At 38.7% G+C, this 26253-nt stretch overlaps 13 protein-coding genes across 13 annotated transcripts; 2 read left to right on the top strand and 11 right to left on the bottom strand.

The window, feature by feature from the left end:
• Positions 1 to 71: 71 nt before the first annotated feature.
• Positions 72 to 973, bottom strand: RHIMIDRAFT_249552 (uncharacterized protein; the record flags this gene model as incomplete). The annotated part of the gene is made up of 3 exons (XM_023610638.1): positions 72 to 118; positions 139 to 746; positions 864 to 973. 3 exons carry the CDS (start codon positions 971 to 973, stop codon positions 72 to 74), a joined length of 765 nt encoding a protein of 254 aa, XP_023468323.1.
• A 1628-nt stretch (positions 974 to 2601) lies between these two features.
• On the bottom strand, positions 2602 to 3112 carry RHIMIDRAFT_290291 (uncharacterized protein). Its single transcript, XM_023613724.1, has 2 exons — positions 2752 to 3112; positions 2602 to 2675 (listed from the first exon to the last, which is right to left on the bottom strand). The coding sequence occupies exon 1, from the start codon at positions 3005 to 3007 to the stop codon at positions 2813 to 2815; it is 195 nt and encodes a 64-aa protein (XP_023468322.1). The 5' UTR covers positions 3008 to 3112; the 3' UTR covers positions 2602 to 2675; positions 2752 to 2812.
• Positions 3113 to 3394: 282 nt separating this feature from the next.
• Positions 3395 to 3985, bottom strand: RHIMIDRAFT_275710 (uncharacterized protein). The gene has a single exon (XM_023612561.1). The coding sequence runs from the start codon at positions 3672 to 3674 to the stop codon at positions 3495 to 3497; it is 180 nt and encodes a 59-aa protein (XP_023468321.1). The 5' UTR covers positions 3675 to 3985; the 3' UTR covers positions 3395 to 3494.
• Positions 3986 to 6904: 2919 nt separating this feature from the next.
• RHIMIDRAFT_249551 (uncharacterized protein) lies at positions 6905 to 8269 on the top strand (the record flags this gene model as incomplete). Its single annotated transcript, XM_023610637.1, has 5 exons — positions 6905 to 7114; positions 7195 to 7316; positions 7371 to 7416; positions 7466 to 7530; positions 7582 to 8269. 5 exons carry the CDS (start codon positions 6905 to 6907, stop codon positions 8267 to 8269), a joined length of 1131 nt encoding a protein of 376 aa, XP_023468320.1.
• Positions 8270 to 8312: 43 nt separating this feature from the next.
• RHIMIDRAFT_199709 (DUF1212-domain-containing protein) lies at positions 8313 to 9717 on the bottom strand (the record flags this gene model as incomplete). Its single annotated transcript, XM_023606401.1, has 2 exons — positions 8313 to 9151; positions 9204 to 9717. The coding sequence occupies 2 exons, from the start codon at positions 9715 to 9717 to the stop codon at positions 8313 to 8315; spliced, it is 1353 nt and encodes a 450-aa protein (XP_023468319.1).
• A 1779-nt stretch (positions 9718 to 11496) lies between these two features.
• On the bottom strand, positions 11497 to 12714 carry RHIMIDRAFT_103591 (uncharacterized protein). The gene is made up of 3 exons (XM_023605150.1): positions 12535 to 12714; positions 11834 to 12479; positions 11497 to 11782 (listed from the first exon to the last, which is right to left on the bottom strand). The coding sequence occupies exons 2-3, from the start codon at positions 12236 to 12238 to the stop codon at positions 11561 to 11563; spliced, it is 627 nt and encodes a 208-aa protein (XP_023468318.1). The 5' UTR covers positions 12239 to 12479; positions 12535 to 12714; the 3' UTR covers positions 11497 to 11560.
• Positions 12587 to 15723, bottom strand: RHIMIDRAFT_103610 (uncharacterized protein). Its single transcript, XM_023605152.1, has 5 exons — positions 15611 to 15723; positions 13685 to 15557; positions 13277 to 13631; positions 12741 to 13218; positions 12587 to 12691 (listed from the first exon to the last, which is right to left on the bottom strand). The coding sequence occupies exons 2-4, from the start codon at positions 15525 to 15527 to the stop codon at positions 12930 to 12932; spliced, it is 2487 nt and encodes an 828-aa protein (XP_023468317.1). The 5' UTR covers positions 15528 to 15557; positions 15611 to 15723; the 3' UTR covers positions 12587 to 12691; positions 12741 to 12929.
• RHIMIDRAFT_103609 (uncharacterized protein) lies at positions 15724 to 16471 on the bottom strand. Its single transcript, XM_023605151.1, has 3 exons — positions 16410 to 16471; positions 16193 to 16353; positions 15724 to 16140 (listed from the first exon to the last, which is right to left on the bottom strand). Exons 2-3 carry the CDS (start codon positions 16327 to 16329, stop codon positions 15867 to 15869), a joined length of 411 nt encoding a protein of 136 aa, XP_023468316.1. The 5' UTR covers positions 16330 to 16353; positions 16410 to 16471; the 3' UTR covers positions 15724 to 15866.
• Positions 16472 to 16930, bottom strand: RHIMIDRAFT_103589 (uncharacterized protein). Its single transcript, XM_023605149.1, has 2 exons — positions 16804 to 16930; positions 16472 to 16743 (listed from the first exon to the last, which is right to left on the bottom strand). Exons 1-2 carry the CDS (start codon positions 16859 to 16861, stop codon positions 16559 to 16561), a joined length of 243 nt encoding a protein of 80 aa, XP_023468315.1. The 5' UTR covers positions 16862 to 16930; the 3' UTR covers positions 16472 to 16558.
• Positions 16931 to 17027: 97 nt separating this feature from the next.
• On the bottom strand, positions 17028 to 18701 carry RHIMIDRAFT_275699 (terpenoid synthase). Its single transcript, XM_023612560.1, has 3 exons — positions 17685 to 18701; positions 17468 to 17629; positions 17028 to 17420 (listed from the first exon to the last, which is right to left on the bottom strand). Exons 1-3 carry the CDS (start codon positions 18633 to 18635, stop codon positions 17259 to 17261), a joined length of 1275 nt encoding a protein of 424 aa, XP_023468314.1. The 5' UTR covers positions 18636 to 18701; the 3' UTR covers positions 17028 to 17258.
• A 580-nt stretch (positions 18702 to 19281) lies between these two features.
• On the bottom strand, positions 19282 to 20034 carry RHIMIDRAFT_249547 (Nucleotidylyl transferase; the record flags this gene model as incomplete). The annotated part of the gene is made up of 1 exon (XM_023610636.1): positions 19282 to 20034. One exon carries the CDS (start codon positions 20032 to 20034, stop codon positions 19282 to 19284), a length of 753 nt encoding a protein of 250 aa, XP_023468313.1.
• Positions 20035 to 21775: 1741 nt separating this feature from the next.
• Positions 21776 to 23157, bottom strand: RHIMIDRAFT_103562 (uncharacterized protein). The gene is made up of 3 exons (XM_023605148.1): positions 22447 to 23157; positions 22198 to 22373; positions 21776 to 22131 (listed from the first exon to the last, which is right to left on the bottom strand). The coding sequence occupies exons 1-3, from the start codon at positions 23058 to 23060 to the stop codon at positions 22055 to 22057; spliced, it is 867 nt and encodes a 288-aa protein (XP_023468312.1). The 5' UTR covers positions 23061 to 23157; the 3' UTR covers positions 21776 to 22054.
• A 1827-nt stretch (positions 23158 to 24984) lies between these two features.
• RHIMIDRAFT_199903 (RabGAP/TBC) lies at positions 24985 to 26135 on the top strand (the record flags this gene model as incomplete). The annotated part of the gene is made up of 6 exons (XM_023606418.1): positions 24985 to 25113; positions 25172 to 25214; positions 25274 to 25573; positions 25628 to 25816; positions 25895 to 25948; positions 26005 to 26135. 6 exons carry the CDS (start codon positions 24985 to 24987, stop codon positions 26133 to 26135), a joined length of 846 nt encoding a protein of 281 aa, XP_023468311.1.
• Between the last annotated feature and the right edge of the window lie 118 nt (positions 26136 to 26253).

Raw genomic sequence — 26253 nt, 5'->3', positions numbered from 1 at the left:
GTGCTTGTCTTCTTTCAGCGGCATAGGAAGGATCAAATATATATAGCTGGACGTAGGAAGGCTCATTGCCTTCAACTGGAGTCAAGGGGCCTTGACGGTAGCAAAGTGCGCCATGGATCTGGAAGGCGTTTAATCCACCTCTATTGTTATTGTTGTTGTTGCTGCTGCTGCTGTTGTTGTTGTTGTTGGCACGATCCTCAGGCGAAACAATATCGCAGCCCAACGAAGTAAAGGCAAAGGCAGCGTTGTACTGGCGAAGGTTGTCCTTAAAGTGACGGCCTTGAGTGTCCTTACGTTCGAGCAAGTTCTTCAAGTACTCAGGTGGATCAGGCAAGAGTTGCAACTGGGCTGATCCCTGCTTGCAGCATGACTCCCAGCTGGGATTTCTCATTGAAGATGTCTTTTGCCTTTCATCTATCCAGTGTAGGGCGTGACAGTGGGGACACTCCTTGTACATACGTCCAAGGTCCAAAGGACGAAGGCGGGATATCTGTGAGATGTATGCGGCTGGCATACTGTTGGTATGGTCAGATCTGGGCCTGTCTCTGGGTCTACTTTCAGCATCAACGGACTCGACTGTTCTTCTTGGTCTGCCTCTAGGTCTAGTAGCAACGCTAGCTTCTTCTTGTTGGTCTTCGGCAAGACGTCTGCGGCGAGATGCTGCTACTTGTTCTCTGCATGCTTGGCAGGTATGATGACGTGAATCAACGGGTAAAGGTGCATAGCAGGAAGAGCAGTTGGTTGTACTTTGGTTGTTGTTTTCAATTTTTTTTTCTAATAAGCGTCAAAATGGGAACACAATGTTAGTGAACAGGGGCTATATGAATTGGCCTTTTATTCTCTTTTTCAAGGCATGTCCATACCTAATTCTTTTAAAAAGGACTTTATTGTAAAAATGAATATCAGGAGAGAAAGAGAGAAAGAGAGAGAGAGAGAGAGAGAGAGAGAGAGAGAGAGAAAGGGGAAGGTTCATATGATTGTAATCCAAGGCTCGGTTCGAACAAATTGTAAAAAAAGACTCAATGTGCGGCTAATTTCCGGCAAACGTTTGTGTTACTTGCATATTTTCCGGCGTATTTTTTTTTCTAACTCCAGTACATAATAAGTGTGTTAGTGTGTTGTGTTATTTTTGAACTGCACTTTGCGTAACAAGTCACATGCTTATCAACCGTTGGCTTGATGCGGATCCTTTTGCGTGTTTACTGTAGCATATACAGGCGAAGATACCTCTGATACAATAGCTCCCTTTCTTGAACTAATCCTGTCTATATCATTCATAAAAGAGCTTTTATGATGCTTGATCATTAGGTAGTGTAACTCCTAAAGCATATGATTGTAATCACTCAACCTTGTTCCTTTCTAAGTGTTGATATCACATCTCATTTTGCTTAAGGCATCTTCAACATTTTGGCCTCTATCTTTTTGTTGTCCCTTTCTTTATCTCATGTTGGAAGTGATCCAGGTGTCTACAGCAATATAGTCCCTTTCTCCTTGAACTCGTAAAAAGTTAGTGTGGAAAATAGCAAATCATTGTTAATCAAGATTAAATCTATTATATCTGTAGGGGAATTTGATTTATCGGTTTGACCAAGGACACTCTAAACGCACATGAAATAAACAAAAAAAAAAAAAAATTCGTGGCTCACACCGAATGTCCTAACTTTTTACAATCTCTGCCCTTTTTCTTTGTTAAAATTATTGTCAAAAGTAATAATAATCTCTTATGTCTGCTCTTGTTGACAAGAGGAGAAAAAAAGACCTTTCATATGGGTTGATTTTACTTTTGGTGTAACTCTTTATGCATATTGAAACTAGACAGAATCAGTTTTCGTATATTTAGGAGAGCCCCAGCCATGAAAAAGTCAGTATCATTCACATTTATTTTCCCAGGAAACGCCAGGATAAGTAATTTGAATAGGATGATAGCAAAATAAATAAACAAATTGACTCTGTGTTTCTTTTAAAATAGATCAAAACGGAAGATCACGGATCATTCTATTTAAACAGAAAGCTTAGGTAGGAACAAACACTAAAGCAAAAAAAGGAAAATATAATTAGCGTATGTTAGTACGAAGAATGACTCTCAAGGTATATCAAACCCAAGTCCCAGAAATGAAAATATATATCTTTTTAAAGCGTTTAATGACCTTAACTGCTTTCATTTATGGAGCTGTAAGAGATCTGTCTACCAAGAGCATAGATGCCAATAGTCCAATAAATGTGCACATTACGGCGGGCTTGAGGGTGTGTGTTTATCATAATAGTTCTTTTTTAAAATTCTCGCAAACGCATTGTCTTCTTTATTTTTGAAAAATAAAATTCCAGTAGGTCATTTTTTATTCATATTCATTTTAGACTAATGTTAACATAGGCAGAGTATATCCAAATAATATGGGCATCAATTCAACGTACCAGCTTAAGAGAAGGATATTTTTGATGAGGTTCATACCTGACTTTAAGAGGAAATTGTTGTATTCTAAACTAGCCACATCCGCATCATATTGTGTTCCTTAAGTGGTGCTTGTTCATAGACAAAGTGAAAAGAAAATCTACGTGTAATATTGTAATAAGCAAAGTATAAGACGTGACATTCTTTCATACCATTCAAGGTCTTTGAGAGGCTTCATCTGTACTTGGTTTCGTTTCATCTTTTTCTTGATTAGAAAAAGTAGTCGCTAGGCATACAATGCTTAAGCATCAGCTAATTGGAAAATGGCAAGCAATTCTATTGAAAATGGTAGTAACACTTACAGTACTATTACAATAAATACGACAAATGACATAGAATAGCACCAAAATGTGATCTTCAAGATCATCCGCAAGTACTGCGTTGCTTGTATGCTTGAAATAATAATTTATATATGATCAGCAAAATCCAATATGCATATCTTGCAGACAAGTATGATAATAAAGACACTATTGGCATCAAATATATGTTAATCAAGCATATGCTAACTAGCTTCTCTGCACAGGATCTCATGTAATAGGTGTGGTTATGCAGCGGCATAACAGAAAAAAAGGGGGTAGGATTTGTTTTCAGACTCCGTGCTTAGATGGCATCATCAATTTCTTGTGATTTTCATATCATCTTCTGTTTTAGACTAAATAAGTGAAATGCATACAAAATAATCTTACTTAAAGCAAGACTGGTTGAAATTTGGCTTTATATAGTGTCAATATTAGTTGCTGGGTATCAAAAAAATAAAGCGTAGGTAACACGTGAGTTTACTTGTACTTATCCCTTTTTCGCTCCAATGATTAAATACTTGGATAGATCATTAACAGCCGTGCATACTTTTATTCACATCCATGTACTTTGATCCATAAATCAACTGGATTCTCTTGCTGTCATTCTATTTCAAGTATATTTTACACTATGTAAATTGTATTCCTTCTTTACTGATATGGACTTCATGGCTTTCAGTATTTCTTATTATTTGGCTGTTTTTGACAGAGTTGATTGCTTCTATACTTGATTATAATTTATTGATCCTCTACGATTTGCTCGAATCATTTCTCCATAACTTGCCACTGAAGCCTTCATCGGTTAGGGTAGAGGCCTGTCCGACAAGATGTGCTATCTTCCTGGAAAGCACACTTCGCGCCCTTAAAGCGTGGTAGATGGATGTATCAGGAGAAAAAGATTTATGACGAACAATCGGCATACAAACCATGGCTCGCGCTGACGTCAGATTAGCAAAGATGGTATGTATATTACCATAGATACCCGGGTGCAAAAAAAGAATATACCTATAACAGTAATAAGTCGCATTTGTCTTTTATTAGGATGTCAGTTATTTTGATCTGTTTTATTTTGAGTACGTTTTATTTCATATCCTCAAGCCAATAGACCAAGTCATGATAGATTCAAGCTTTGTGTAAGATCGTTGCTGTGGATCATAGTGTTCTTATGCCGCCTTCACTGTAACATGGTACGGAAAACAAATTAGGTCTGTAGGGTCGTCTTATCGTACCTTTGATCTCCCAAGCACTCCTAATCTCTTTTATATTACCTTCTTTTTTCAGGACTAAGCCTATTTGATAGTTTATTAATATTTATAGAGGATTTAGCATATTCGTGAATTGAATTGTTGTTACACGGTTCCTTACTTTTTCTTCTTACCGGCAAGCCTGATCAGACCATTATCTGTAGAGAGAAAAAGAGAAAAGAATAGTGAAGACAACGTGAAGGTAAGGCAAATGTAAAATTTTAAAAAAGAGGCAGAACATGTTGCTTATTATCAGTTCTCATCGATAAGGCATACTTGACGTATAGTTAAAAAAAAAGCAAAAAAAAGAAAAGAGGAAGACAAGATTTTCACACACACACACTACAACAGCCAAAACTATTTAATAGAAAAGACTGGAGTAGAAGAAAAAGGGGAAGAGAGAAAAAGGGAGACGATAAGAAATTAATATAATAGATTATAAGGGAATACAAAGCAAAAAAAAAAAAAAGCATAGGTTGATACAGCACCAAGCACCATCGATGCTTGGAATGTTTAGAAAGCCGCACAAAGAAAGAGTAAGAGCAAAAGAGTTTAGACTGCGTAGGAGAGATATTCGGGAAGATCACACTGCCTGTGTTTGAGCTTTTTCAATCAGAATACATACGTGGCAAGCGAGGGGATCCCTAATCGTGCATGGCTGAAGATTAGAGCTAAAGAACGTACATGGTCTAAAGCTGGGAACTAAGGTCGTTTATGGCCCTAGAAAGGCTTTAGGACCTTTCATGACCCCAAAGCGGGGAGGGGGAACCATTTATGGCTCCAGTGTAAATCTCGCCGGACATTGGCCACAATATGTCTTCTGTTTGATGGTCACCAGCACGGATACAATGCCGATCCAGAATAAGCTCTCAATTCGTTCTTCTAGACTGGGCACCCAGACCTAGCTGGCGAAACCAGAACCAGTTTTAACCTTCCCTGTATTGCCTTTAAGAACCATTTTTCCCTTTGCTCCAGTACTTCCTAAAAGCTTACCTAGCGAACAGCATCAACCTACGGAAACATACAGACGTATGATGGGAATACAAAGAGGGCATAAAATGGCAAAAAGTTAGCAGGAAAAAAGAATAGAGAGCCAGACCATAGGATCACCAAGGGAAGAAGCAATTAAGAGTTGAAATTATTAGGATAAGGCATGCGAATTAGGAGAAACTGACCACTGGAGACGATTGTTGGTTATTCCGAGAGATTCCTTTTCTTGAAGCGATTAAGGGAGAACTATACATATGTTAGAAGAAAGTCAAAGATAAAAGACAACCACTCCCGTTACGCCACACTTCCCTTAAAGTTATTAAAGTATTGATAAGAGAGCCATAGCCATACTTTGCTTGATATTTTTGAAAGAGATAGAAGGGAAAAAGTAATTTGAATAGAAAAGGATATTAGCGCTGGCATTATCATGACATTCTTCCTTTTTCTCTCTCCAACTCAAAAGCGAGATAAGTGGTTATACACAAAAAGAAAAGCTTGCAAATATCGTTAGATGATCTCTTGTTTGTATTTAAAACTTGAAACTTGCCCTCAAGAAGCAACTCATGCTCAACTTTAATTGCATGTCAATTGAGCCTTTTCTTATGCCTTTGGCAACTTAACATAGTCATTCTTTTCTTGATAATTGATGCTTATATGTTCTCTTTTAGCTTCTTCTTTGTCGAAGCTAACAATGATTCGTTAGAAGTCTGGTTCATTCTTGCCCTTGCCTTGTGCTCCATAAGTGCTGTTTATTAGCATTAGTACAAGGCTGAAGGTAAAGAGTACACATATCTGTATAGACTTACATTGGCTACGTGACATGATCACCACAGTTAGTTAAAGGAATCTCATGGAATGAAGCCATTAGGTGCATGTCCATGAAGGGTTGCTTCAGAATCCTTGCTGATCTGTGCCTCTCCTTGTGGTAGAAGGCTCAGGCATACACCTTTCTCCCATTTTATCCCCATCTGTCAATACTGCTTAATGGATTAAAGCTAATGAGTTTGACAGTATTATCATCATCGACTGTCTAAATGAATGTATTCAGATTAGTATTGTTACTACATGTGCTGATCTATTCATTTGATGCTCTTTGCGCAGCACTAGGCTTGTGGTTATTGACATCATTGTAACAAGAGGGCTCGTATAACCTTTTATAAACATGTTCCGTAATACAATGGTTTTTTATTATCTTGTCAACTAGTATTTTTAACTTTTTTATATACAAACTCTTCCTTTAACTTATAGAACTCTTGCAATGTTCAGATTGTTCGTATTGTCAATAAAGGGGCTGATGTTTCTATATCTATGTTCAGATTGCTGATCACACAAGCCAATGATAAAATTAATAGGCTAACGTTAGCAAGTTTGAATTGAACTTGCAGAGCTTTCTGGTGACTATTCCTTCTTTCTGTTACCGTGAAAATAGTTCAATCTCTTCGTTCCTTGGCCTCTGGAAGAAGAGACCGAAGAGAGGCTGCTAGAGGAGTAAGAAGGGTCTATTTGTAATGAATAGTTGGATTTCAGACAAGTCAGGCAAAGAGAAGCACCGTCTGTATTTCTTTTTTATTATTGTGGCAGCCACACTTGCCCCCCCTTTTCAAAAAGGAAGAAAAGAAAAAAGTCAAATATTTGGCTTAGAAAAGAGTTAAAGATAGAGCTTTGCTTTATTTTCAAATAAAAAGGTGCAAAGGGTTTATACAACGTCTTCTCTTTCCTTGCTTTTTGTCAGTTGTTGTCAGTTGTAGCATTTCTCGTAATGCCCATTGCCCGCTTTTCCTGATTTGTGAAATTCGACGTTTGTGTTCCCCAAAATTCAGAAACACGGGTTCATATGACTGCATCTGTTGCCCTTTGTCTTTTCCATCGGACGTTTCTCCGAGTTTAATAACAAAGACTATATTCTTTTTCTTTTACTCAGTATAATGTCAACCAACAATACCCAAAAGAAGCCTATTAGCTTTATAACACTTAATGTCCGTCATGACCATCACCAAAACTCTACGTTGACTCCATTTGCTGCTCCTCCTACCAAGGAAAACCCTTTTGACACAAAGGAATTTTATGGAGAGCAACCATGGTCCATTCGAAAATGGAAAGTGATGGATACCATTTTGCTTTATTCTCCCGATATTGTAGCATTACAGGCATGATTCCTTTCACCTTTTAGACAAAAAGAAGAAAAAAGAACTAACGCACAATTATAAACCTATAGGAAACTGTATATCATCAAATTTTGGACTTGGAAGCTCTTTTAGGTGAAGAGTACAAGTGGGTGGGCGTTGGCAGAGAGGATGGTGATAAGGAAGGTGAGATTTCTGCTATTTTTTACAAGAGGTAAGGATACAGTTTGTTATCATGGTTCGTCGTACTGAATTGTATCTGTCATAGTGACGTCTTGGACATTGAATCCTGGAAGACTGTTTGGTTATCTGAGGTAAGAGCACTGAATGGTGCCCCTCTTTTAAGAAACTGACTTTTACTAGACTCCAGAGAATGTTGGAAGTATTGGTTGGGATGCTAGACACAGTCGCACTGCAACACAGATATTGTAAGATATCTCTAAAAATTCATGCCGACTGTCACTGACTATCTTTTGTAGGTTTAAACGCGAAGACGACGGATCCAAATTTACTGTATTCAATACGCATATGGATCATGTAGGATCTATCTCTAGAGAGGAATCAGCCAAGTTACTGCTCAAGAGAGCAAGAGAAGCAAGCTCGGAAGGTCCTGTATTCTTACTTGGTGATTTGAATGCGACTGAAAAGGATCCTGCTTATTTGGTGCTAACCAATTCAAAATATAAAGACACTAAGGGTCAAAACGATACCCTTGCCAACTTGGAAGAGTTGAATAATGTCTGTGCTTCAGCATCTGTCAATAAGACAGGAGTGCCAGTCAGGACGGCAGAAGGTAATATTACCCTTCCTACGCATCGCGTCATTAGACCTGGCAGAATTCTCGAAAACTTGAAAAAAAAGGAAAACTCGGAGCAAACCGATATGCATTTTGTAGACGCTCGCTATGAATTAGTGACTCGACTCACATCCAAGGGCGCTCCTGGTACTTTGAGTGGGCCATTTGGTTATAGAGATACTCTTACTAGTTTTGGCACAGGAGATTCAGAAACAGAGAGAGCCCCTATTTGCATTGATTACATTTTGGTTCTGGACGTTCCCAAGTTTAACATTCATGTTCAACACTATGCCGTTTTGAATAACAAGTTTGATGATGGACTTTACTTCTCTGATCATCGCCCTGTGTTATCTAGAATTTCTTGGCATTAAATAGACTTGCTATTTATTAACGTCTCTCTAAAATAAACATATTTTACAAGCTCATCAAAGGTGTACGTTGAGTACCTTTGGGGTATACAATTAAAGTGGCAAGAAATAAACCTAGGGTAATACCAATCGATGTCTCGATCATGACGAGTGCAAATCCTGCTCCTTGGTTACTCACGCTATCATCGCCACCACCAAACAGACCAAGTGCAGCTTTTACACCTAAACCACTTGGCACTAGATAGAAAACGCCAAGCAAGACAGCATCAAACGACATCTTGCCTGTGGTTTTAGACAACAAGTTACCGATAAGCGCTATGCTAAATGCAGGTGCTATTTGTAAAATCTGAGAAGGTGCCTGAGCCCAACAGGAAAGTGCATAATTAATTACGTAACCACATGCAGCAACAAATGCCATAATTGGCCATCGAGGTAATTTAGCCTTGAGATAGACACAGTAAGTGACTGCAAACAGAGGAACAAGCAAAAAGTTGAACCAAGGCGAAACGCTTGAGATACAGGTCGACGCGTTCGAAGCTACTTTACATTCATCTGAAGGAGTTGTATTTGCGCCTTTGTCAATTGACAGATACAGAGAAGAGCCCGTAGACACGCCGTATCCGAGTAAGAATGAGTAGATGATAGCATATACCATACGAATCACACCGCTTACTAATTGTCGAGATACGAGTTCGATGATGGCTACAGCCATTGGGTATCCAGGAAGCACGACAATAAACGAAGAGAATGCGATGGGGGTAAAGCAAAATCCATATTTTTGTACGCCACGAGCAACGAAGCCAATCAGTATACACACAGTAATTTCCCAAATAGGCTGGAAACTAGAAAGAATCGTCGAGAAGAGTTCATTTGCAGCAAAAAACACTATAAAAACAAAAGGTTCAGCAAATGTGTACTTGCTTTTATATTGACTTACTTCCGAGGGCTGCAGAAACACCACCTTCCTTCCAACGACCTCCCCAAAACAAAACACAACCGGTAAATGCGGCAAGAGCATACACAAAAGGTTGTAGCCATAGAGGGTAGATTGGCGGTTGTTCATACACTTTGTCTATAAATTCTAATGCTTCATCTACAGATACTTCACCATAAGCGACTAATTTTTCTAAGCGGTAAATATCCGCTAATCGATGCATCTCAAAGCCTGGTGACTGTCTTATAAAATGTGTTTCTGTTGTATGTGTTGTTGAATCATTAAATGTGATGAGCATCACACTTGGTAAAAATACATACTCAGCATCGACCCCTAATGTACGTGACACCTGACGCATCGCATATTCTAGTCGATGGGCAGGGCAGCCGTACATCATTAACGATCGACAAAGTTTACGCAAAAACTCCTGCTTTTGCAAAATATTGGCGATTTCAAACGTAATTCGAATACGCTCTTCTAACGTGATGGGTTCAAATTGTGAAGCAGTTGTCAGCATGCTGTCGACGGATGACCGGCGAGATAGAGCTGGGAGACCTGATCTCTTTCGTTTTTCGAGGCTTGGGACAACGTATTTGCTAGATGCTACTCCAGCTAGCCAGCTGGAAGGCCGGTTGTGCAATGGTGGACGTCTTAACCCTGCTTTTGGCTGCAAATTCTCATTGTCATCTGACGGTATATTCATGCTGGAATCAACAGAAATGTCATACAAAGACATGGGTCGCTTTAAATTGTTCTCATTCTTTTCGTTAGTTAGTATGACAGTAGATAATATGTGCTTGTATAATGTACCTTGAATCCTTTCTTCTTTCTTTTCTTACCGTCATCCTTAACATAACGTTGAGATTCTAGCTTCATTAAGCTTGCCAAGACACTTCCTCCCCCACCGCTCATGATAGGAGACTGAGGCGATTGCATTTCCATCTCATCGTCATTGAAATTGGTTGGTACACTTTGCATGATGTTGTGCAAGTTATCTGGCTCCTGCCGTCCTGATCTCACGCTCAGCATACGTTGAACGAGGGCGGCTGATTCTGCTACGTGTTCTTGAAAGCGAACATGGCGGTCTTGTGCTTCGGCTTGATCCATTGCGGCTTCCACGAGGGATTCTGTGCCTGTCTCGTCATGTTTTTGATCCGTAATGTCTCCACCTTCAGCAACTTTTGTCTCGCCGCTTCCATGCGACGCGATCTTGTGTTCATGGATGTTGCTTGTTTCATTATTTCTTTTATCGCCCCTGTCTTGCGATGGACGCAAAATAGGCTCGGCAGAAGTTATCCTTGAAAGAATAGGCGGGTCAGGTATGCCAATAGACGTATCATGACTACCAGTAAGCGCAATTTCTGGTAGCTGTAGTTGGGTTATCTCGGAACCTTCATCGTCCGGTAACTTGGGATTATCTGAAGCTACATGTACTTGCTCATCTATTCTGCTACTGCCTGTTTCGTCACTTTCATCACCTCTTTTGATGCTTCTACTGTTTTTCCTTTTAAACAGTTTATCCATTCGATATAAAGAAAAAGAAAAAAAAAAAGAGAAAAAGAAAAGATCTTGTCTGAAATAAAAAAAAAGACATTAATGCAGAAATACTTTTTTTTCCTATTCAGATTTGACAAACAGCCAAATAAAACAAAGTTTGACTTGGTTGCAGCAAAACATGTTACAAAAAAAAAGACTAGGATCAAATAAAACATCTCTTTTTGGCCCCAGATCGGTTCGAATCCTTAGCTTGAAACAAGAGTGATATCAAATTAATGTTCCGCACTAACCTATCTTTTACATCACGTTCTTATCTGATAATGAATGATAATGGCGCTAAACCATATTTGACATTTCTACCGACTCGGGTAGAAACAAATATTTGTCCACCTTGACTGCTTCAACATACATCATACATGTACAATTAAAGTTTAGCTTTATCTATTTTAGTAGTACAGCAAGATCGTCAATTGCTCAAAGGAATATAATCAAACCTAAAGTTACACGCACACGACTGCATATGTACTCTTTTTTTTCAAAAGGACCCTTACTTGATATGCCCTTTTTGTTTCTCATTATTCCAGTTGCAAGGATAAATTCTATATTATTGGTTAAAGACTGAATAATGACTTGCAAACGCGTACAGTAAACATCTCTTATGCGTATATTGTGATACTACTGTATTCTACAAAATAAGTGAAATGGGTAAAGCAAACATGTCCTCCTTTCGCGTATTTTGTTGTGATGGTTACTAAACTATACTATATTAGGCAAAGTTTCTAATAGGGAAATTTCACATGAAAGAATGAATAAAAAGAGCAAAGGCCCTTTATTATTCAACAATATGTACATAATTTTTTATTTTATAAAAGATAGTAATCATTTACAACCCAGTAATGTATCTGCTCTCCTGTATGTAGCTCATTTTTTGATAAACACAGCTTCTTCCTACCAAAGATAGACCGTCTGTTTGTAGATTGGCATACTTTCCTTGAAATGATCTTGTTCTTATCTACAAGATATTTTAAAATGGTATAAAGTTCATATTCTGAAAGAAGTCCAATTGAGGCATCACGAAGCTGAGACTACAGATCATTTAATTAGTATATGCGTTTCAAACTATTGAATATTCTTACATATTGTATTCCAGGTCGCTTTATGATACGGCTCATTACAACCTCACAGCAGCCATCGAGTACTGGATGTACGATGCTCCCAGAGATATCGCACCACATCACAGGATCCAAGTAGATGTCTTCTTTTGTTCCCTTGCGTAACCAATGATGAACATGTTCCGCCGCTGTATATCTTAGGCGATTAAATCCAACCAAGTATACCAGAGGTGGATCGTGTTTCATGAGGGTATCAAAGGCAGTTACTATATCCACATTTTGTATATGTCGATTAGAGTCTCGAATTTTGGTACTTATACAGTCAAATGATGCTCCTAATGCACCATATTCTTTTAGCACCATATAAATATGATGACTCAGCGGGTTGGTGGTCTTCATCATGGTGAGATAATGGTTGATATCCTTCATTGGTGTTACTTTGGTGTGTTTCCATTTGAGCGTAGACGTAGGTAATTGCAGATCCTCTGTACGTTTTACAGTGATGTCAAGGCCTTTATATACATACAATTCACAAAGCGGAACTATAGATAAAGTGTGAGAGTCTAAGCTACAATGGCTGAAGCATGTGCATACCAGCAGATAGTTTTGGGTATATTACACTTTGTTTTGATTGTATATAATTTGCTCTGTCAGCCATATCAAGATAAATCTTGAAAAGAAAAAAGGGTTAAGCATCCTATGGTGGGTAATAGGCCTATGATTACCTTATTTTGTGATAAAAGATCCAATGTGGCAGCAACCTGCCCAGAGTTGATGTCTTTTGTTAGTATGACACTATTATAATTTGCCAAACTTAAGTAGTACGACTTGGCCTCTTGAAAGAGGTCATGAGGAAGTACACTTGATGCCAAAGTCATAAACCTATTCAAGTTTGTCAATATAAAGATATGATGGGTTTCAGGGAGCTTACTTTTCTGAAACATTAATTAAACGACCTGGTATACGGCCATATGCTGATCTATCATATACAATAAGCCCATTTCTTTTTAATTGGTTGAATGCTTCCTCTATAACGCTTTCAGGATACTGTTTCATCAAAAAATAAGCATCCTTTGGAGTATAGGATTCTAGAGGTATAACCAATAGTGTCTACAGTAAATTAGATATCCACTGTTTGTCTATAAAGAAGACACAGTATTACCTTTATGAGAATCTTTACAAGTTCAACCAACACTTCATGTTCATATTGTTGATGTTTATCTAAATATGGGCGATATTCAAGGCCAACGCGTGCTTCAGGGATTTGTAAGCTCTGAGATGGAGCTCGGTCAACATTGTTTTTATCTTTAAACTCTTCTTTTAATATATAAAATTGTCGATACAAGGCGTCGCAGCTCTTTGGCAGTGTATATATTTCCACTCCAGTATCAAAAGCGGTATCATTCGTACTAGAGGAAGTTGTGGCTGTTAGTCAGTGGAATAAAATGTGTTGGTCTCATGGTTCACCTTTCATAGCCTTCTTGTAGTTTTAGTAAAAAATATTCGAGATAGCCACGCAAGTCAAAGTGTATACTATCCCATGGGCTGTCATCACAAATATCGCCTTTTTCTATTCCCTGCTTGTATATGTGCTCCCATTGAGTGGTCAATCGCTGGATGGTGTGTACGAGTGTATGATCCATGAGAGCCATTGTACATATGGTACGTCGACACTTTTCAGGTTCTCGGTGAGGTAATACCTTTGTTATTGGGCTCCAGTAGAACAGGGATCGTTTGGCTCTAGATCTCATAATACAGTATGAATATAGCAGTACATCCTTTTCAACTTCAGGAAGAGGATCATAATTCATAGAATATCCGCCTACAAAGGAGAAGAGTCAGTTACGATGTTACCATCAAGCCTCATTACTTTACCTTCATTCATATCTTCCTTTGGTTGCACACGGACCCTAAGCTTTCTGAACTTTCTACTACCAATGAAGGTGCGCTGGACAAAAGGCAGCGATTGTCTCATCTGCGGATCTGCTGTATCCACTTTACGCTTTTCAGCCGATGCTTTCATAAGCTCATGTATAGCTGGAGATGGTCTGATGATTGTGCTCTTTCTTCTTTGTTTGTTGTGTTTCATCTTCTTTCTTTCAAACAACTTGGCAATCGCCATAAAATACGTCCTTATCCTTGTGGCCGGAATATCCAACTTCTTTGAAAGATAAGCACGCAAGTTTACATCCTCTACAGGAACAGTCAAGTCTTGAAAGTCTATGTGTGTATCCAATACTTCCTTTTGTTTCTTGGACAGTAATATGTTTGTTGCCCACGAACGTCTTGAGATGATATTGGCGATAGGACTGTTTCGTTCTATGCATTCCTTCCGATGAATCTTTTCGCCATGCCGCGACTCCACGCAGTAAAATCGCAGTTCTTTCCAGTACGTGTCTACGTCGTTCATGTTGTTCATGGGAAGCGTTGCCAAGATTGGATGACCTGGCGAGCAATAGTCCTTGATTTTCCCATACTTGCTTAGTTTATACATCGTGCGCCCAAGTGGAGATTTACACACTTCAATAAGCTCCAATGCAACGAGCACGTCCAGTATACGAAGGATAGATTTCTTTATCTTGTGTGGTGTCTTTAAAATAAGTGTTCGAATGGTATATGGCAAGCTTCGAAGCTGCGTTGATCTGTTTTCATGTATGCTAATATAAGAAAGAAAATCCTGGTTTTCAAAAGGAAGCCTTGCACATAACTTAACTAGTGTGCCTATGGTCAGGCTAGGAATTAGTTGACTCATTTCCAAAAGGCGCTCTTCGTGTTCTAGAGGTGAATGGGTAGCAAAGTATTGCTTTAAAATGTCTCTATGCATTTCTTTGGCTCGTAGTATCTTTGATTGTACCCATCCATAATCTACAGGCGCATTACGTGAGATATTACCATCATACAAAGTACTGGAGGGTGCTGCCATGTTATCTTTTACAGACGTAGAGCCTTCTTCCATAAGTGAAAGGCTGCTACTGACAGGCGGTAATTCAGGTACTGGCACTTTTTTCAGTATTTGTCTGTTCTGTTTGACTGAGAGAGTCCTAGCAGATTGTTCTATCTCGTAGTTTTCAATAAATCGTTTTACTTGTTCGCTTTCTGGTGACAAACTGGCATGTAGCAAGAGAGTCTTGATTTCGACAATGCCTGATGACCTGCGAATGCTTGTGACATGCATTTTGAGTTTATTCTCTTCGTGCAGTTGCTTTGCTAGCTTGCCTAATGTGACCTTGGCTATAGGTTGTCCACCTTCAGCCGCAGTCTCTAGCTCGTTAAACTCACTGACCATCCGTGTATTTAATTCACGAACATGCTCTTTTTCCAGCATGTCCAACAGAATGCCAACACGTCTAAGCTTGGTGCTGCTATGAGATGCTCGTTTCCTTTTCTTTGTAGGCTCTGGAGTTATCGTATGCGCCTTGTCTTCAATCATTGTATGTACAATAGGTACATCTACCGTTGGTTTACGCTTTTGTGGTATCGTGTTCACTAATGACATATCATGCTGTGAACCATTTACTGTCGAGTCTTTAAGCGTACCAGGTTCCGCAAACTGTGTTTTGAGCATTTCGTTGTGTCTTAGCCAGCCATGGAGCGCAAAGTATCTATACAGACGTTGTCTACCTTCAACAACTTCAGTTTTATAGACTCTGTAATCGGCTAGTTTTGGGTCCTTTGGAGCAGTTGTGATGTTTGTTAGAAAATAATTCAAATAGTCCATGCTGAGATAAGAAAATCTATCTGCAAGCTCCTTTTTACAAGCAGATAAGTATACACATATAATTATTAATAAGATTCTCTTACTTGTCTAGCAATTCCTTTCTCACCAGCCTCAACAATAGCTTGATATAGTTGATACTCGCAAGCAACATCTCTGTACAGCTTTGGATTCGGCGCATTTTTTATTACATGACTTGTGTCTGCACTTTTCGTCTCCTTCTTACATAATCGTACAGCAGCTCTCAATTTTTTACCATCAAAAGCATGAAACTTTTCAACTTCACCATGATCATGCAGATAAGAAATTCGTATGCGTGCCCATCTCTTTTGATATTCTGTTTTAAATCCCTATTAAGCATCCGTAAGTCAACAGAAATAAATATAAAAGAAGTAATCCTACAAGGGTATCAACAATATCAGAGAGAGACATCATATTATTCTTTGCATTATTTAGTTCGTTCAATAATTTCGATCTAAATTCATCATATGTGCAAATCACATCAGAGAATCCTATATCTTCTTTATCTGGTTCTATTTGACCTGATCGAGGGGCAAATCGTTTCAAATAGAGAATGTTTGTATTCATGCCTTTAGCATAAGCATCTCTTTTGACACTAAAGAAAAGGGATAAGTTTCCTGCTTAAAGTATTTTGTTGCCATTATTACATGATGCCTTCTTGTTCAAACTTTTTCAGATAATGAAATATTTTTTTTGCGTCCTGATTAAGTAGTGTTCCCAATGCATACTGTGTTATTCCTTTATCTTTGCGTTTGGCTATCTCTGAGATGACTGCCTTGTGCATAACTGAAAGTGACTTTTTGATGTGCTTTTTGATAAAGTAAATACACAGTTTTTCTTTGTGTTTTTTTTTTTTTTTTTTACCTTAGCCTTTCCATAGATAACTGCATCCTGAATCTCGTCAGAGGCCTTGATGGTTATGTTGTCTTTGATGGCTATGATATCAGTCCAAGTCAAGCTATCAATGTCAAGTTTGTTTCCATTCTGAGTTATTTATGTATGAGTTATTCATTTTATCTATGCTTCCCCGCTGCTTGGCTTACTTGAAAGAATAACACATCTTTATTGCTTTTCAAATATGTCCACAGATAAGTCCTGTATTGGTCATTGATATTAATGGGTATCTTGTTGGGTAACTCTTGAGTGATCTCTTCTACAATCGTCTTGACATGTATCCACAGTTGATCAAAATTACAACCTGTGACAATAAAAAAATTATACGTTAGCATTTATTTTATATAGTCTTTTTTATATATACCATTTTCTCCTTCCAAAGCTAATTCATCAACCACTTGATCTATGATCCTGTCAATCATCGTGGCATAATCAACAAGTAAAAGACAATAACAAAAGAAAGAAAAAAGACAAAATCATTTAAGACTCCGTTGTTTCTCTTTTTAATGCTTTAACAGCACCTTTTATTGATATGATTATAATGTAAAACAACACAACTTCTTTATTCGTTCTTTTAATGACTATTGCGTCAAGGTTAGAAATAAAAGAATACAAGGTGTAAAAAGACTGCGGAGGCCCTTGTAAAGAATCGAACTGATGCTTGTGGTGTTTAAATTGTACCAAATTTAGAAATGTTAAATCTTAGTGCACCCGAGGATCACTGGAGTCACTCTCTTCGATGAAATGATCTTTTTTTATTATTATTTGCTATTTACAAAATGAAATATGAAATATCTTGCTTCTATTGATTATCTTTCTCTATTCTTGTCTACTTGGAAGATTCTTTACAAGCTGTACAAGTGCAGATCTTGCATCCGATGTGGGTAAATGGTCTATGGAATCAATTGCTTTTTTGATATGTTCATCAGCCAAGGTCATCACATCCTTGAGTGCGTTTGTTTGATAGACCAAGAGACGGGCCTATTTAATATAAGTCACACAGCTATCTACTATTTTAAAAAGAATACCTTTTCCATATCTCCTTCTCTACTAAATTTGCGTTCAATGATTGATCCCAGATCAGGGCATTTTGTCCAAGCCATTAGTACAGGGGCATTTATCCATGCTGTTGGTGATGAAGTACTTGTGTGTGCGGCTATTTGAGTAAATTGACGGACATCATTGAGTAACTAAAATGATATTAGTACACCACAGGTCATCATACAAGGGGGTCGCAAGTATTACCTGAAATGCGATACCAAAATGATTTCCGTAATCATATGCCGCCTTCACTACATGACTTGTGCAACCAGCCAAGACAGAAGAAGCTTTACAGCTTTCAGCAATCAAGCTACTTGTCTTCATGTAAACTTGTTTCAGATAATACTCGAATGCCTTGTTCTTATCCATGCCCTCTTTTGGCTTCTGAAGCTGCATGAATTCTCCTTCGACTAGATGAGCAATGCATGTAGCCATGAGCTCAATACATTCTGCATTCTTTAACTGTGCTAAGGCGACAGATGAGCGAGCAAGCAAGAAATCACCAGCAAGGACCGCCATCTTGTTTCCAAAAACAGCATTTGATGCTTGATTGTTATCAATCACGTCATAGTGAAGTAGAGACGCTGTATAGATCATCTCGGTAATCTCGGCAAGTCTTCTTTGAGTGTCTGAGATCGGACCGTCAGGGACTACGCGTGATGGATCTTTGTCGGCTAGGGACGATGCCTTGGCTATCAACAAAACCAAGAGCGGTCGAATACGGTTGGTATCACTCTCGAAATAATGTTTTCCAATCGTATCAATAAATGGATGCCCCGAACCGAGCAACTTGGTAATATTGCCCTTCAGTTCCCATAGATCCTTACCAACAACCTTGACTGGATCAAAAATTCTTTCTTGGTCAGCCGAATTCACCAAGCTCTGAGCTTCTCGAATAGCCTGCTCCCAGCTGGTTGCATTGCCCGTAAAGGGGAGTGTTTCAATATTAGGTTTGGTTACTCGACGAAGAGGAGGTGCATTTAACAGAGTTGATGTGAAAGCGCTGATGCCTTGAGATAGTTTGTTCAGTGGTGATTCCTCTTCGACTTGCTTCGGTTGGCTATACACACTATTTGTCACGTGGTAATAGGCATAGGTCTGTCGATACAGGTTGAGCAAAGGCTGATGTCTTCGTATTATCGACCTTCGCAACATATCTTTTATACCAAAAGAAAAAGAGAATATCCCTGGGTCCTCTTTATCTCTTTTTTTTGTTTGGGCTATGACACCCAGGGGGAGTATGAATGAAGCGGTCATTACAATAAAAACAAGTCACAATAGAATAGGCAAAGATAAACCAGTTTTCCTTTTTTGCTATTTGCGCAACAAACAGCATATCTACCATACCTACCTTATAAATACTTCATATTATCATTACTGGAAGAAAGATAAATATAAAAAGGCTGACCACAAAATATGTTATACTTATATGATGCGTCATGCCCAATTTTCATTATCCATTGTTATAAGCTAGACCTAATAAATAATAAACTATACAATAAAGCTTAAGCAGCATCACTCATGCAGACAATGCTTACTTTAGATCTGATGAAGAATATACAACCGCTTACTGTAATAAAAATTTAAGCAAGATTTTTCAGAATAAATCCTCTCCTCTTTGTGCTTAGACTTCAGGCCCTCAGACCGACAATTGATCAGGTACAAACCCAAGTGCCGTTTAAAATAAGAAACTCCAAGAATTCATCAATAATCAAAGAATGATATTTTATAATATAAATCTACACAAGAAATAAAAAGTATCCCAACTTACTTTCTCTTGATGCTTTTTTTTTTCACTTTTTTATTGAGAATAAATATGATGATCTTGCACAAATCGTGCGATATCAGGGTCCAATACACTCAATACAGACTGGCCTTGTATGATCCTTGTTCTAGCCATCGTACTTGACAGAGCTGCAAAAACAGGGTCAAGCTGTATACGTCGAATCGAACATGTACCGAGCTCTAGCTTGTCCCAGAACGCTCTCTGCTCTTCACCTTCTCCTCGATCCGCACAGATAATATGACATGTGTTCAAGAACGGACCAAGTGCCTCCATCACGGGCCTCGGCATGTAATACTTGGGATCAAGCAGTCGGACGATCGTGTCGTACCCCATAATAAAATAAAGTTCTAGTCGGACGTCTGGTAACCACGCCTGGATATGAGCTGCCTTGTCAACAAACTTGGCGTGTGGTGTGAGGCCGACTGCACTGTTAGGGTAGCGGGCAGCCATCAGTTCCATCATCTGCACTCTTTGGACGACAGTCGCGCCTGTCAGCTGTTTATCTGCATTCTTGGTAGATAGTAAAAGTAAGAGAGCGTCAAAGTGATCAGGAGGATAGGTTTGAATGGACTTGTGTAAAAGGTTGGCATGAGCTCGAGTGGGTGGGTTGAATGAGGAATCGAGAATCAACATGCGACAACAGCTGTCTCTTTTATTTGGCCAAGTCTCGGCTGATTTATAAGTCAAGTAGAAGTCACTGTTCGCATTTGTCTTGATAATCTCTGTAATTGTTGTCTCTTGTCGAGAATCACTAATGGAAGCAGCCATTTGTATATGTACAAAAAGAAGTTAAAACTCCTTTTCTTAAAAGTGAACGACGCAGACACGTTATGAAGTAATTATGGTTTATTAATGACAATTAAGAAATAAAATGGGAGGGTTTATTAACGCATATCACGTAAATGAACATCGGGTGCAGCGTTCAAACGATGTTGAGAGGTTGCATCACTGCTAATACTTCCTTGACTCTGTCTTTCATTAAACATGTGAGCAAACCCATTTTGATCATTCTGGGTTGGTACTTTTTCAGTAGATGCAAAGAAAGGATTACTGTTATTCGTGGGTTGAACTTGAGCATTGTTCTTCTTGAGTATGTGGTTGGCGTTATCGAGAGAACGGAAGACTTCATCATCCACATAGTAGGCCTTGAAGAGCAACTCGAGGGTCTGCATACGTTCTTCCACACGGGAGACACGCTGAGCCTCTGTTTCCTGACCGAGATTCTGGAACTCGTTCATACTGAATCGGTGGTGAACAGGGTGAACTAAGGGAATACCTGAATCGGTCGTCTTGAACTTGGATTGCAAACCAGCGAGCAGAGACTGCTTACGGCTACCGGTAGACCATCGATGAACAACTCCCCAAGGAGAACGTGGACGGTAGCCAAAGAGCCAGGTCTGGGCAGCGACAATAATACCAAAGACACCACCGACAAAACCAAGGGCATTGACCAAGGTGTACATCTTGACTTCACGGTCGATGAGATTTGCCCATGTGTGAGGATAGATAGCAACGATACCCAAGTCAGTGTGTGTGCTCATGTAGTTGGGATTAGGTGCTTCTGAACGGAAATAAGATTCGATCTGAGGTGTTGAGTTGGTGATGGGCAAGAAACCGACATAGTTCCAGCCAACGGGCTGTAAGTAACGGTGATCGACAATATCGTAACTCAAGGAAGAATAGGTTGCGGGCTGAATCGTAAATACATTCTCGGCTTGTAAGTCGTTTCGTTCGTCGTTCTGCCAGTTAAAGACATCTCCCTGTGACAAATAGACAGGGATGTTGTCGTCGATGCCGTATACGATCGCATTAGGGTCCATGTTTTTGGGATACACAGACAGGTGAATACGACCATAAGAAGTTGCTTGGTCACCAAAGAGGGTAAATAATAAACGAGAGCCGTTATTGGCACCTGAGGTAGACGTGAGTTTGAAGGAGTCAGGGGCACGGAAGAGGAAACAGTTGACGGCGCCAAGACTGTCAGCAAAGGTAGGGGCAAATTCGCCCATGTTGAGAGGGCGGATGAACGGCGTGCAGCTGTAGCCGTTATCAGTCATACAGGCCACACCAGGAGCGCCATTATCGCCATTGATAGGAACGGCGCTCTGTGCAGGGAAGCCGTCAAAACAGAAACGGACGTCAGGTACATCTACTGTAGCCGAAGAGGATTCGATGCGTTGGGTGACGTTGGGACTTTCGACTGCTTGGCGAATAACAAAGTAGAGGAACATGATAAAGATGAACAAGAAGAAGACTTGTGATACCAGACGTGATGTTTCGGCCCACACTGGTTCACCTGTACGTGGCTTCCAGATATCATTATGGATACGAACAATCAACCAGCGAAGGTAAGACTGGAACTTCCAGAGCAAGAAGAGGATAATTATCAACAAGATGACACCAGCTACGGTGACACCAGCAATAAGCCCCTTGGAAACAGAATTATCGCCACTTTCAGATGATTTAAAGGATTGTAACCAAGAGCCTTGGTTAAAATCAAATACGTTGACGTCGTTATAAAAGTTATTGAGCGCACCACCTAATAATAAGGAGTGTTATTAAGGAGGGGGTATAGATGATCTATTATTCTATTTACCAAATGCTACTGTCAAACGAGATCCATCCAAAAGGCCGCCAACAGCAAATCCACGACGAGAAGGAGGAATACCCTTGATAGTAGGTACAGACCAAGTCCAGGTCTTGGTATCAAGTATTGCAATGGCATTCAGGTATTGTCTTGTTCTTTCTGGGTCTCTGCTATCGCCTAATAACACACAAAAAAAAGTGCTTAGATCTGGTGTCGATCTCTATAAATATATCTGCATTTGTTTTTACCACCAAAGATGATGATTTGATCGTTTGAGTCTAAAAGAAAAAAAGATGGTACTGAGTTTAAACGATGTAATACAGGTAAAAATAAGATAAACTTACTGACAACTGCGACATGATCTGAAGTGGTAGAAGGATAATAACCATTCATCGCGTTAACGCCTTGTTGTTGCCATTGATCCTTAACAGGATCGTAAACCAAGACATATCTCATACTTGCAAGTGCAGATGTACCGTTGACACTGGCGACACCACCGATGACGACCAGTTGTCCAGAGCTAAATTAATAAATGTGGTACAGAATTCAATAAGAAAATGTATTACAATCCTTTTTGTTCATGGTGATTTTACCTTAAAATAGAAGTCGTATGTCCATAACGAGCCTCAGGAGAACGTTTTAGCGAGGTTGTCTGGTAGTTTTCATCCATTTTATGAAGGGTATCAAGGACAGCCTGACGAGCGAATCCACCATAGATATAACTGACTTTGTTCTTACTGTCGTAGGTTGCAGAGAATGCCTGTCGGTTGACACAAGCTGTGTTATCAAGTGTGAAGTTGGTAGGTGTCTTTGAGGTCCAAGTTTGAGAAGCAAAGTTGTAAGTATAGATCTGAAGTGGAAGATAGTTAGATGCATTGGCTTCGGTAAAAGAGTCACCACCTAAGAGAACCAAGTTTTGTTGATCAGAGGTAACAAAAGCTTGACTCCCGGCTGTTCCATTAATTGGGTTCTTTTGAGGTACTGTTAACCATGAATAACCATCAGATGTCTGTGTGAGCTTATAAAGGTCGTTTGAATAATGAGTTGTAGAATTCTCGCCACCAAAGAGATAAAGTGAATTGTTAAACTGTGCTGATGCCATCATGCTCTTAAAGGGGAGCACGTTTGTCAAACTGCCCATGAAATAGTAAGCATGAACACTGCTTAAAGTGCTCAAAAGAATTGAGAAAAGTATTAAACTTTTCATGTTTTAATCTTGTTTTTAATGCTTTGTGTCTACTTCAGGTGTAAAAAGGAAAGGAAGGTAATAAAAAAAAGAAAAGAAGAAGAAAAGGAAAGAAAGGAGAAAGAACAGAGGAAAGAAGGGGAAAATAAAGATTGACTTTAGTCTAAATCAAAGGGGGAGAAAGAAAAGAAGAAAGAAAAAGAGTGAAAGAGAGGAGACAGTAAAGGAGTTCATCTTTGTGTAGTACAAATAAAATGGAGATCGAATGTGCTATTATTTTTTTGAAAATCTGGAGCTTATTGGTCCTTAAAAATTTACAAATATATGGGCTCTAGAATTGGTTCCTGTTCCCCTTTTTGACTAAAGTCAATCACCCAAAGGACGATTCTATATAGATTAAGGTTTAATAAACAACCTTTATTTATATTCAAAAGCAAGAGAAATAGGGACGACTGAACATTTAGAGAGAAAGAGATTCAAAGAATAATAAACAACGCTTATGCTGTAATGTTTATAAAGTATCAGCTTGTCAACAGATTGTAAGGATCATGTTCTTCTTAAGCAGAGTGATATAGGATGTAGACAGAAGTGCTGCTTGTGCCGTGTAATCGTTCTTGCCCGCCTTTGATACTAAAATATTAAGTCCAGAAATATCGAAGTTGAATGTTTTCAAAAATGAGAACGTAGTCTCCTCTCGAAAGACCATATTAACCCCAGCTTTCATTATCTGAGGTGATATTTGATAGTTATCGATGCAATATCTCTAGAGTACCCGGACCAACCCAATGCAATCCTCTAACCGACAAAAATACCATGAAAGCAACCATCTCAAACCTCAAGAAACCAATAAACAGAATGTCGGCAGAAAGTAAGGTGACCCATCTTGATAAAACATAAGTTGACGGCTAAGAGAAAGATTTGGATACTTACCAAAGGGACAACCAAGAGTAGAGCAAGGTAACAGGAGCATTTTCAATTAGTGAGGATGACGATAATAGAAAGTACAAACTTACTTCATATCAGAAGAATTTGAAAGACTTGAGCGACTTGGAAGGCCTGAAGCACCTAAAACAAAACAGAAATACAGAAAGATACGCATTAGAGGAGCCCTTTCGTCCATAGAAATGCAGAACCATATGCTCACGCATATGTTTGATTGGGATCCCTCTCTTTCTCATTTCCAAAACAATAGGGCATACACTCTAACAAACATTATTCTTTTTTTACTACTGACTTTTACATCCTGATGCTTTAACTTCAACACATAACACAATCATTTCCCTCGTCATGTAGGGCTGGTAAAAGTAGTGAAAAGCAATAATCTTTACGCTATTCAATACACTAATAATACAACTCCCGATCTAGTATCTGACATAAGCATATGAACATCTTACTCCCAAGTGTATCATTTTGTCACACAAAAGCTTATTTATCACTAAAGAACTCGGTCCTGACTTATTCTTTTTCCGAGTCCAACTGTATTCGTTTTGCAAGCTCTTTGTCTATGAATAGTAAAGTATTTGATAAAAAGAAATACATGCAAAGTTGGCTAATAAACTAGAGAAAATAAAAGACAGAGAGAGAGGGAGAACCTGATTGTAGTTAGTTTCAGAATAGCCAATCATATCGTCAAGATCATCGCTTCTCTGATATCTGTATAGTTTACGATTGTTATTTCATAGCTGAAACTTGGATAAATATATATTTTTACAAGGTGAAACTAAGCGATTTACTTTACAAGTCGTCTCTTTCATAACCTTACTTTCTCTTGCTTTAAAAAAAAAAGAACAAATGAGTGCTTATAGCGCACGTGTGTGTACCTTTGAGAGACAATAAGCATTTTTATTTAATCGCCTCACTTTCAAAGATTTTCCCCGTCGAAATTTTTTTGTGTGTCTTTTGAGCCCTCTCTCTCTCTTTTTTAACATACATAATTCAACACACAATGAAACAAGATGAGGATAAACTATCCTACATAGATGACTTTCAAGAAATACTACAATCTGAAGTTTATGTTGATTTAGAAAGATTGAGAATATTAGCAAAACATGGTATACCAAACCAATTGCGCAGTGTATGTCTTCTCCCCTTTTATATATACAATTATATGACTTATTCTTTTCATCTATCAGGAAGTATGGAAATACCTGTTAGGTGTACAACAAGCGGATAGATGTAAAAATAGATGAAAAGCAACACAAATAGTGATAATAATCATATGCATCTATTTGTAGCTAAAGAACTGAGCTCATGTAAAGCAAGAAGGGAAGAATATGAACAGATGGATAAAGAGGATATTGAAATAGCCAAGAGAATAAGAGGAGAAGTATTGAGATATCAAAGAAGAGTTCCTGATATCCTTCAAGAAAAGGAATATGTCAACTCATTTGTCAATATCATCTTGGCTTATTTGAATAGCAACCGTGATGTAGAGTATAGCCCGAGTCTAGTCTCACTTTGTGCTCCCTTCATCTATGTGATGGATACTGAATGTGATGCTTATTTTTGCTTTGAGAGACTGATGCAAGCACTTGGTAGTTATGGTGATTGTGTCACCATGTTTGCTCTTACTCACTTTTTTCTTTTAGAGGATTACAATGCGAGCTTTAGTCTAAAAGAACAAGTGGCCTATTTTATGACTCTTTTCAGATGTAGCCTGCCCGAATTATGTAACTACTTTGAAGATGAAGAAGTCGATATTCATGAATGGTCTACCTCCTGGTTACAGAACCTGCTGTCAAAAGAAATGCGATTTGATAACTTGGTTCGATTATGGGGTAAAGAAAAAAAAGGGAGTCATAAAATGCCATGGTGATTACTCATATACTATGAATACTTTATGTTCTTGCTGATAGATTGTTACTTTGCAATGTCTGATCCTTTTGCGTTTCATCCCTTTGTCTGTCTTTGTAAGTTTGTTAGTTGATTATGATCAAATTAGATACCTTATGTGATCCTCCATTAGCTATTCTGCTAAGTGTGAAAGAAGCAGTAGAAGACTTGGAACAATCTGAAATTAGAACCATGCTGCATCGACTGCCGTTACTGAACATGGATATGGTAATTATATGTCCTTATCATGATTTATACTTATGAGTCCCTCTAGGTCATTGCTGATGCATATAATTTTAGGCATGAGACAATAGAAAGGCAAATGAGCGAGAATGGCGAAGTGTGACGATAATGATAACAATAATAATAACATTAATACTAA

Source organism: Rhizopus microsporus (assembly GCF_002708625.1).
Source record: "Rhizopus microsporus ATCC 52813 unplaced genomic scaffold scaffold_4, whole genome shotgun sequence".
In the NCBI taxonomy this organism is placed as follows: Eukaryota; Fungi; Mucoromycota; class Mucoromycetes; order Mucorales; family Rhizopodaceae; genus Rhizopus; species Rhizopus microsporus.
Note: the sequence above shows the minus strand (reverse complement) of the source record. Positions and strands in the feature narration are given on the sequence as shown.